Genomic DNA, 12,203 nt, shown 5'->3' on the forward strand with positions numbered 1-12,203 from the left:
CTGGATATATGTTTAAATGCATAATCGATTTATTTCGGATCTTGTATCAAAGTAATGATTATATATTGGAGATACAACCCTCAACCTTTGGATGTACAGTAACGTGGAATAAACTACTGGACGCAGTGAACAGTGAATACGGTAATAAGTAGGCTACACAGTTATTGTTATACAGTTACACGGTCGCGTCGCCGAAGCGACTTCCATCACAGTTGCTTCGTAGACCGTGTGGCGCTTAGCAAAGGGCTAAGCTGGTGACCCCAACCCATCCATACGCGGAAAGGCGACAATCGTCTTCACGTTCTGCAATAGCGGTCAGTCTTGTAAAAAGAATGATTGGATTGACATTTACGTGTTCCTTGTCTATCTTTACAAAATTTCCAAGTACCTCAAATGGTTTAATGCAGGTTTTGCGTTGAATAGTTGCAGTTGCTAAATTTTGACCATCCAATGTTTTTTGAATGATTGCTCCAATCTCCTCTGATCTCTCACAACTAACCAAATCTTCTCCAGATATAGAAACCCAGCCGGGTGTCAATGAATGTAGATGCTCATCAGTAGGGCAACCAAAAGTCAATCAAGTCAAAATTTTCTGCCTTGTTCAAAGTTTATAAAACGTCCATAAACTAAATTTCAGGCTGACACGAAGAGAGGTTTCAAAGTTGTTAAGTCAAAAAAAAAGTCAAATTTCATGGTTAGGTCAAAAATTTCTTTTAACGTAGTTTTTCTTCTCTTTATTGATATTTTTTAAAGCTACACAGGTAGGTACTGATTTTTTGTTGTAATTTCTGACGGCAATAATCATCCATTTGTTGCAACATCTGAGGCAATAATCATGTTTCGCCCACTACTGACGATTGAATATAAAGTAGGCTAGGCGTGGAAGGCAGGTAATTTCTTTGTAGCCTAATGGTCTTTGTTCTTGGTTAGGTGAATGCTTAAGCCATTACACATATAGTATCGAGTTTTAGCTTCCTGGGTTCTCAAATTTCTCTTTAGCTAGCCTATAATTATGCCTAAGGTTAAACAATCAAATTCTTCTAAAGTTCGTGGTACACTGCTTGATTACGCTTCTAAGTTTACCTCAACACCTAAAGGTGAATGACAGAAGACAGGAACTTCAAAGGCGATAATGTGAAACATTACTTAAGGGAACGTTCAAATATTACGTAACGCTTTTTTTCCGAATTTTTGACCCCCCCCCTCCCCCATGTAACGCCAACGTAACGCTTTTTTCAATCCCCCCCTCCCCCATGTAACGCTTTTTCACTACGAATTCAGCATAAAAAACTACCATTCCGTACTCGAAAGCGTTACGTAACGTTTTGCTTGAACCCCCTCCCCCCCGATGTGACGCTAACGTAACGCTTTGCATAAACCCCCCCCTCCCCCTCGAAGGCGTTACGTAATATTTGAACGTTCCCTAATGTTGAACTATAATACTGCAGAACCCTCTCAGTAATTTCGGGATATTTAAAGACACTCCATATTTATCTTTTGCAGTTTTTCGAGTGACTTTCATTATGTGTTCGTTATCTGTGGTGTCCTTGAGTCTTCCAAAATTTTTTTTATTTCATTAGGAAAAGAAAATATCCTTACCTATCGGTTTGATTTCTAATATGCTTTGTATTTCGCATTTGGATTGCAAACGCAGAAAGTTATTGTCAAAATTTGTAAATTATAAAGTCAAAATTTCAAGTTTTTAGGTTAAAAAATTGGTTGCCCTACTCATCAGCAAAAGTAAACGGATTGCGTTGTTCAAGCGAGTCTCTAAACATTGCATAATCGTCATAGTCGCGCTTGCGTCTGGAGTCGCCCATATCTATGTGCTGTTCACTTGACTTTATATCTAGTGCGGAAAGCATCAGCATTGAATGGTGCACAATGGAACTGTGGCTCAAATCCAAAACCCATAAGTGGCGCACACTATCATGTCATGCGTTTTCGTTAGAAATTTACATCTTAACTTATGACACTTCAATGAATTATAACATCAAAAGTGGGCACTTTTGGGCCACAGTTCTTTTGTAAAAGTGATTCAGCATAAAATTATCTTTCGAATGAGGTATAAAACTTCAATTTTAGACGATTTCGAATTTTTGGCCTATGGGAGCTGCGGCCATTATGGAAAAATGGCCAAAACTCACTATTCCCAAGGGAGAATGATGGGGCTTTTTTTGGTGACTCCACATCACCAATAGAACCATCTGGCAAAGTTTTAGCTTGGTAGTATTATTTTTTTCCGGGTTTGACCATTTTTTTAAGTTCAGCGACTGGACTAAACCTGGGTCCAGTGATCCACAACTGCTGTGAGGAGGCCGTTCTCTTGTGGATACAATATCGCGAACATGTATTGCGTCGGTTTTATTGGATTCTTGACTATTGAAGCGCAAACGGTGCTTCGGTGAGCGCAAACGGTGAGAACGCGTCTAGTCTCATTATAATAAGTCCATTTACGAATTCAATATTGATTTGAGAGAATGCAATTACTCGTCTGTCTTTAAAACTACCAACTAATGAGGAACATTTGTTTAATCAATGGTTGCAACCGTGTCCATGTCAGCAAACGTTAGTTACTGTACATTTATATTTTCAAAATGAATTGATAGTTACCTGTATCTTCAGACTGAGATAGCTTGGTATCGATTAGAGAGGCTTTAAACAACAGACCCATTCACCGAGGTTGACAGAAAACTTTCTACTTGTCTGTAAATTATTTCCTCCAGCATGTGCGGCTGAATAGAGTGACTTCTTCACTATAAGTTACTTATTCTCACGGCCTGAAAGTCGAACGCTTACCGTTTCTTCGTTCATAAAGTCGACGCTTAACCAACTGCAGTATTCGGGCGGACAGTTCTAACAGCAGAAGAATTTACGTGGTTTCTCTCTCCCGAAAGGTTCATCATAATTTATATTCAGTCGCCATCTCCATCTGAAGCAGACTGCGCATCAGCACGGGTCATCTGTTTCCATGAGTCAAGGTGAAGAACTAGCTCGCCCAGTGTTGCCAAATTGAATTCGGTCCACGCCTGGATGTTATGTCATCGCTTTGGTAGTCTTCACACTTTTGTAAGTCTTAAAACCAGCTTGATGTCACAATGACATCTGGCGTTGAAGGCACACAGCTTAGAAGACAGTGTGGTTGTAGTTGTTCCGTAGTTGTGGAGTTGTAGAGGTCATGTTTTTGAGCAGTGGGGGTTTTTCCGCTTAAATTGTAAACTGTCTTTGTATGACGTCAATGCACACACAATATGAAACTATCCGTCGACGAATAAACTGTTTTGTGACAAAATTGAACAGCAAGACGCGTATTGATTATACTCGTCAACACAATGTTGGTGCAACGAAGAGGAATTTTGAAGGTTTTCGAGGGTTGAGAACCCGAAAATAAAATCCGTTTCCCGTATCAAATCTGTTTTTTTCTCTGCAGCCATCGGCATCGCACTTCAACGTGTGAGGGCGGCCGAAAAAAAAGGTTTGACAAGTGGAAACAGACCTCAGCGACCCAAATTTACCCTGAAAACAATCTTTTAAATCATGCAACAGAAATTTGGTTTCAAATTGTTGACTTGTGCAATTCAACTCACAATACTGCATCTTTCGATTTCTTCAATGAATTACATTCACTAGATTGTACGTTTTTGTCGTATGCAGAAACTTTAAACTGCAAGTCTCCATGACTGGGCCTGATGAATAGCTTAAGCCTGTGCCTGCATGTGCGCAAAGAAACGAAGCGCTTTGAATCTGTGATCAATTTGTCCACGATCATGACGAGTTGTCTCTACAGTAAATGTTGTAGCCTGTTTCATCACAAATCGTTAGTTATACTTCGGGAGTCATTTCATTTGTTAGACAGGATCTGTCTAAGCCATAAAGTTGCGGCAAGCAACCTGGAGTTTCTTCTATATCCGACAGAAATTCTTCAAGTCTCTGGTCATAGTTCCGCAAGTGGAAGAGATGGAAACATTTTCCTCCTTGTGCGAGTACCTGAGGCAACAAATGGTTTGTTCAATGTTACAACAGTGGTAACCCAACAGGAGAAGCAACTGAAAAAATAATTCACATACGGTTATGAAGTGATGTTTTTCATCAAGCTACATGTTGCTCCTGTACGTCTCCGCTTTGTATATCTTAGTAAATCTGCCATTGTTGCGCCAGGATGGGGGGGGGGGGGGTATATCTCTTTTATTAAAAAAAGTAAGAAAAATGAAGTTAAAAATTGAATTAATCCATTCCAGGCGTAATACACATGTGAAAAGTGTCAGGCGCAATACTTTTTCATCCAAAGCTACGGCAACACACATCATCAACATCGTTTCGTAAAACTTATAACCCAGGTCTTCAATTGACACGTCATTGGTTAGTAGGTTGGGTCGAAATTTGGACTTTTTCTCCGATTTCATTGGTACAAACTTTCTTTCTTGCGAATAGTCATAAAACGACATTCCTGAAAGTTTGAGCTTGATCGGACTCATTTCTAAAAATCGCGATTTATAAAGGTACCTGAAGCGATTTTTTCGAGGCTTGAAAATGCATTGTTTTTAATAGGGAGTAGTTTTCACGAGATTTGAAAACGTCATAACTTATTTAATTCTTACTGTAAAAAGATGATTTATGCGTCTACAGATTCAATATAATAGGGAGAATCCAATTCATTGTGTACTGATTCCGAAAAGTAATGACGTCATCAATGACGTCATTAAACAGTAATTTGCAAAACGATAAAACTAATAATCCTACATGCTTCATCTCTAAGTTGTTTGATAATGCATTGATGTACTTTCCAAACATAAACATCATGCTGGTACTTGATGACGTAATTGATGACCTCACCAACATTATTAAGATGAAACTGTTAAGATAGCATCAAGAACAGGTGGCAAGATTTTTGTTCGCGAAGAACACTACAGTGTTGTTCAGAAACCTGGAAATCAGTATTTAACTGCTGTCAGTCCAATATCAGGAACAGCTGAAGATATTACAAATGCTCTCATGGACTGTATCAAAAATATAATATGGTGCATTGTGTCAAAGTAGTTGGGCGTGATTCCGCGAATGTAAACACTGGGTTTAAATCAGGTGTGGTAACTGGACTGGAACAACGCCTTGGTCATCGTGTGAGTTGGTTTATATGCATGTTGCACAGTTGCAGCCAAAGAGTTACCCCTTCGACACGTCTTCGCTACATTAGATGGACCTACCAGTGGTGACAGACCATTTAAAGGGCTAATATGGAAGCTTCTAAGTAGAGTTGAATTTGAAGAAGTCAACCCTATTTGTGCCTGTGAAGATGGGGCCAGGAAATCGTTTGCTACCGGAGCACATAGTAAAAGATCTATCGACTGATCAAAGGTATCTGTACGAGATTACCAATGCCATTAGGAATGACTATGTTTCATCTAAACTGATGTACGCAAAGATTGGTCCGTTCAATTATTCGTGGTGGCTAACTTTCGCTTCACGTTGCTACAAACTATACATCAGTGATCACAAATTGCCAAGCGACATTGCAGAAAACTTGAAAATAATTGTTGCGCATATAGTCATTCAATAAGCCTTATGTTGGTTCGATATAAAATGTGAACCATTGTACAAAGACGGACCAAAGCATATCCTTAAATCATTGCAGTGCTGTTCACTTTTGCCTGATAAAATTCGAGACATTGCGTTGAAATATGTTAAAAAGAATGCCTATTTTGCACACCCGGAAAGGCAGTGTGGAACAAATCTTTAAAGACCACTACTGTTATTTAAAATCAAGCGAATCATAACTAATTGATAACGATCCATTATCTATCACAAACACGCAATATTTTCCAAAAGTCATCATACTGAAATTGAATTTAATAATGTAGATGACGTCATCAATTACGTCATCAAGTACCAGCATGATGTTTATGTTTAGAAAGTACATCAATTCATTATCAAATAACTTAGAGATGAAGCATGTAGGATCATTAGTTTTATCGTTATTTGCAAATTACTGTTTAATGACGTCATTGATGACGCCATCATTTTAGGAATCAGTATGCAATGAATTGAATTCCCCTAATTATATTGAATCTGTTGACGTATAAATCATCTTTTTACAGTAAGAATTAAGTAAGTTATGACGTTTTCAAATCTCGTGAAAACAACTCCCTATTAAAAACAATGCATTTTCAAGCCTCGAAAAAATCGCTTCAGGTACCTCCATAAATCGCGATTTTTAGAAATGAAGACGATGTCCGATCAAGCTCAAACTTTCAGGGATGTCGTTTTATGACTATGTATTCGCAAGAAAGAAAGTTTGTAGCAATGAAATCGGAGAAAAAGTCCAAATTTCGACCCACCCTATTGGTTAGCCATTAGAAATTGTCCGAACTTGATGGACAGCAGATTATTCAAGACGTTTGGACTGTTCCTTTAACCCTTACGAGGTTGGGCTCCCTGGAGTCTTGCTCAGTTTGGGGGGGGGCTGTCAATTCTTCTTATGCTTTAGGAGTGATATCTCTGTTATTTTTTAAGGTACGGCTTCAAACTTTGGGATTCACTTTGTAAAATTATTCACGCTGAGCATATCCGAAAATTAAACCTATGTGAATTTTAGAACTGCTCATAGACGTTGAAATGTTGAGGTGACTTATGACTTTTGGATTATTTTGCGATTAAAGCAATTGTAGCGTGAGTTTACACATTATTTTTTGGTAGAGTAATGAAGAACATGCATTGCCATGTTGTGATTAAATTTTTTTTCTATAATCTCAATTTGAATCTATATTTTTCATGCAAAATAATAACTTTTCCCACGCTCAAAATAAAGCTCGCTTCTTGACTAAAAGAACAATGCTTCATCAATTACATGCAGTAATGAGATTTCTGAACGCGTGTCACACCAATTTGGATTATGATCTTGTGACCTCGGTTCCAAGAACAGCAACTCCTACGCTTTATTAACAAATGTAGACCAGCTGAAGAAGCAGGGTGGCGTTTATCAAATACTATTATGTAATCCACGAAACGAATGGAAGATCATGCAACAAAAAAAGCGGTTTAAATGCAATGTATTGTAGTTGCAACAGCGTCTCTCAATGTAAGTTCAATGTGAACTTGGCTACATACAAGGCTAGTACTAGGAGTAAGATTACCCGATAAAGTCGATGATGCTTTACATAAACAGAAGTCAGAAAGAAATTCAAAATAAAACAGTTACGGTTCATTAATTAACAGAACGTCACAACGCTTTTCATCAAAAGGAAAATCTGTAATGCCTCGGGTCATTTTCTTGTGGATTCAATAAGCTCTCTAAGATTCATATGCCACACACTAAAATCCAAACAATATTTAGATTTATTCAAAGTAGTATTTATTATGCGTCAAATCATTGTGAACCTGGAGAAATACTTTACAAAGAATTAGCTGCCTTTTTTTTTTTGCCTAATGGGCGTTTATGCGATAAAAATGTCAGTTTGGCAGCAAAATATTGATAAGTATTTTGATTTGGTTACAGCAACACCGGACTGCAGCAATTGGCACAAGGCTCTTGCAGCAACGTTTTTCAACTTGATTCAATGGTAAAGCAACCTGTGTTCTGTCAGGTTATGTACACACAAATTCAGAAATATTTAAGAATATGCAATGAGGCACATTGAAATTACAAGTGGCTGCACATTTACAGTTCGATAATACGAGAAATTGAATACAACGCTAATACAATCATTTCGACGTGGATTCAACATTGCAAGACGATGTAAACATGCGCGGGTTTGCAATTAGATTACTTCTCTTCTGTCCTTGTTTGTATAAAAGTCATAAAATCAGTTGTTGTATCCGTGCTAAAATTCAGCTATGCTCAAACCGCATTATATTGATATTTTCTAAATAGAAAATGGATTTATAAAATATGAATACAATACTGTTTCAGCATACAAAAATGCTGAATTTTACATCGAGTATTACGATTAGTTTTATGACCCACTTTTTATACAAAAAAGGATAGATGATTTTGATAAGCAATCTAATTGCAAAACCGCACATGTTTACAAGTATTCAACGTCTTGATATGTTGAATCAACGTAAAAATAGCTATCTGTCTAATAAAAGGAAAAAAGGAAAATCTCTCATTGAGCTCCGCGTTTTATTTAGGCTGTGGTTGAAGCCAAAGTTTATAAAACCGCAATCATTCAAATAGTTTATTCTGCGCAAAAGCAAACTTGACATACTCGTATGGAATGTGCAGGGCATAAAGGCTTTTCACAGCATTGACATTGGCCACGGTTTTTTGGTAGTTTATTTTTTGTGGCTTTGGCACCTTCTCAATAAGCAAACGCAGTAGTTGTCCACCGTGGGGACTTCGCTTTGCACGTGAATGAACCAACCCATCCTTTGGTCGATGATATCGGTGCCACCCTTTGTGAAGTCGTAAAGCTTATACAAGCCTGGCTTCTTTTTGCCGTCATCCTTGGTAATCCCCAATAGAGGTTGCATGGTCGTCAACATCAACACATTCCGCATGCCAGAATTCTTCGTTTTTACTACATAAGAATGTAGGCTGAGATCAGCCTCACTCGTCTGCCAATAAATTTCGTACGAAGATTTCTCCCTACCACTCACTTGCTTCACTTCCAGGGGTATTCCTCTACGTATAGCGTTGAGGGTTCCAGCTGACGTTATACCCCTGTCAAGCAACCACTGCGCGAGTGGTATGGAGGTGTAAAAGCGGTCATACAAAATATTCCGACCTTGAAGGTCACCGTGTTGTTCCAGGCTCATCACCATTCCTTTTACCAGTTCTTCTGTTCCACGAACGTAAAAATTAAATGGCTCTTCCTTCGGTTTACCTGAATAGACCGATGCCGCAAATGTGTATGGGAATCTGCTGGCGTTTACCGACTTGAACAGAAGGCCATATTTCGCAGGCTTGTTTGGATTATATTGCTTGAAGGCAATTTGTGTCCTCATGGGGTATAGCGTTTTGTCCAACGACAAGTAGTCACCTGGAATGACATGTTTGCCGCAGTTTTCGTTAAACATTTCGAAAACGACTCGAAATGCGGCCAACCGGTCATTCTTCCAACGTTGCGGCCTAGTATTTTGGTCGTCGAACGAAATGTTCGAAAATAAAAATTTAAAGCGGTTCTTGCTCATTGTTGCACTAAACACGGGATGTCCTTGCAGTTGATTGAACAATACATCCGTGGAATGACCAGCCTGTCCTAAAAGCCCCCGAAAATACTCCAATTCAACAAAGGCCAGCATCTCCTCGTTGTTGGTTGGGCCAAAATAGCAGTACCTGCTGTCATCTAAAATTCTCTCTGGCAATTGAGAAATGAGTGTGGCAATTTTTCTATTTGTTTCTTGAACAATAATGTTCAAAATGTTTAAAGAAAAAAATAGTTCCCATGCTTGCCGAGGGGTCTTGGCTTTTTTGGCTTCTCCTCTAACACCAATCGGGCCAGATATAATGTTAGCCCGGCCCCTTCTCCCATTGTGCACCGGTCTCGCATTAGACCAAGTAATGCTGACGCCGCCCTCTTGTCTGTTCTTTGGCTTTTCTACAAAAGTTGTATAAGACTTCAGTGTGTCAGGAAAACTCAACAGCATCGTAGTTGTTCAAGTCGAGATAGGAATCTATGCTGTTCACCAGTCTTTTCGATGTTATAATCCGTCCTGATGGCGCAAACTCCGGTTGAACATCGCCCATGGAAGGTAACTGGTCGTCAATCTCGATCGGAATCGCTGTTGCGGAAGTTGACGGAGAAGAATCCGCTTCTTCATCTGAATCGGAGTGCCATAAATCCTCCAAATCATCCGCCTGGCTTTCGTCGTCAGAATCCAGTAAAACATGTTGCAATATTTCTTCAGCACTGAATCCTTGCCTTGCCATGTTTTATTTAAAAGTGAAAAGGACGTAATTTTTTTAATAATGGCGTTGAAATACTAAAGAAAATGTATAATGAAACAAATTGTTAGTCCAATAGAAACTAGTTAGAAAAAAACTGTTACACAGAATTATAAAAATCGAGAATAAATCAAAACTTTGCAATATAATAAATTGTCAGACCGTTGTTAAAAATTGTGAAGTGCACTTTACATATTTACTGATGATGAAACTATATGAATGCTGTGGTTATCTATGGTGATTCAGATTAGCTTTTTGAGCAATGCTTCACGTTTATGATAAACTACACGTAGAAGGGAAATCCAACAGGCGTTTGCACAATATCGTCGTTTAGCGACGTAGATTCGACGAAAGCGGCGTAATAATTAGTAGGCCTACCTGGTATCAATATTGGCTGTTTCTGCAATGTTGCGTTATGACCATGAACGCCACGTGGCTTGAAAAACAACATTATAACGCTGAATGAAACCATGTGCATGAAACTGATAATCTATCTAATAAAATTATCTCTGATGTAAATTCAACGATTGGGCAATGGTATGTCTCAACAAAATTACCAAATATTCCATCATTTTGACGGCTAGAATGCATTGTTGAACCTAAACCGAAAAATATAGATGCGCTGTTCATTCATAATTTTTGATATTTGTTTATATGTTTAGTGAAAATAAGCTGTCATTCTTGTTATTATATTGAAAACGAAAAGAGCAGTTTGCAAAACGTCTATATTACCATGAATGCGGTTTCATCTATTTTGATTGTCCCTTGCTGTAGGCCTACTCAGGCAAGTTGTAATTATCACAATCTAACTTTTCCAAACTGTGAGCACTATATCTCGATGCGCATTTGTGTATTGTGAGAAAATTTTGATGGTGTCCAAAAATCAAATACTATTTACAAAATAACTCGGTCTCTTACAATATCCTCATATGTCACATCAACAAATACTTTCCTGACTTACCAATAGGCCTAACTAAGGTAATAAAGAAACATTCTACTAACGGACAGTTCAGTGATAAAAAAAATCCAAAAGTTTGATATTTCTTGCAAATGCAAACAATATAAGTTTTTCATAAAAAGATGAAGTTCAATAGCATTACAAGAATTCCATCACCATAATTCAAAAAGAACCTTTCCATTACTTGGGTTGACCCTTGCGATTACCCCGCATATGGGTTATGTTATGTACCACTATAGTTCACCGTACTGCCGATTGCCTAAAGCATGAAAAAAGTTGCATCTGTCTGCGGTTATAAGTTATATTTTTTTCTAAATTCAACTAAAACAGCTATTCGCATTATGAAACAGTTGGATAAGTGCCATAAATCAAACTATGGAATAAGTTTGTATCTCTATAAAAACGCCTGCCTGCAAAATGATACCATGTTCATAAAAATTACTAGATGTACATAACGCAATATACTTTATGATATTATATTTTCTGATTATACATTTCCAGTCCTTGTCACAGACTGCATAATGCTTACTCATTCACTTTCAATGTAACTGAAAGTAGTTGTTAGATAAAACCTATATATCACACGCGCTATCAAGTAAAAGCGTTCTATTTTACATTGATTGGATTGGCTCAATATGAGATGGCTACTTCTAAACTACACTTATGAAGGCAGAGTCTGCAATTACTTGAATTTTTGCAGGTGTTACCTACAATAAATAATGCGATTAATCGAATACAATTCTCACACAACTCGTGAATATGTCTAGTCAATCAGCGCTGACATAATGCTGGATGATGCATTATTGTTTATTGAATAATTTAGTAAATATGCGTAACTTCATTTGTTTGTTATTGTGAGACGAAACTAGGAAGAATGGAAATAGAAATGGATAAAATAAAGGTATTTTTATTCAATGTAAACGCGCTGCCGCGTGTCATTATCTAACTAAAATATCTCTCGCCGCTAGCCTATGTCGATTCATCGTTTTCTGACGTCACGTCCATTCGATAATAAACGATTTCTTTCATGCATTCTCAGTTCAGTTTGGCAGTTACCCGCCTTTCCGTCGATTCAACGTTGCAAGACGTCGCATAAGTTCATATCTTTAGTTTGGTAAACGGAGATAAGATTTCATTGTGACATTGCTATGCAAACTTATATTTCACATGAGACAACTTGACAAGTAAATACACAAGTTTTCACAATTTATGACGAGTTATAGCACATGGAAATGTTACGCTACAATTGCTTTGCGAGGTACTGCATCGCGGTTTAGTTTATCAGTGACAGTGAACCTGGTACAAGAAGCCTCGAATATATTGATTCAACTAAGCTGCATCACGTATAAACGTGGTGGAACGATC

At 37.9% G+C, this 12,203-nt stretch overlaps 1 protein-coding gene across 1 annotated transcript in view; it reads right to left on the reverse strand.

Moving 5' to 3' along the window:
* Window positions 1-3,267: 3,267 nt before the first annotated feature.
* Window positions 3,268-12,203, reverse strand: part of LOC145778776 (uncharacterized) — a 38,534-nt gene continuing 29,598 nt past the window's right edge. Inside the window, exon 13 of the mRNA XM_082590352.1 lies at window positions 3,268-3,987. Within this exon, the coding sequence (XP_082446478.1) occupies window positions 3,823-3,987 (165 nt within the window). The 3' untranslated portion in view covers window positions 3,268-3,822. The remainder of the gene's footprint in view (window positions 3,988-12,203) is intronic.

The sequence above is a fragment of the Aplidium turbinatum genome, chromosome 10 (genome assembly GCF_918807975.1).
Source record: "Aplidium turbinatum chromosome 10, kaAplTurb1.1, whole genome shotgun sequence".
Classification (NCBI taxonomy): domain Eukaryota; kingdom Metazoa; phylum Chordata; class Ascidiacea; order Aplousobranchia; family Polyclinidae; genus Aplidium; species Aplidium turbinatum.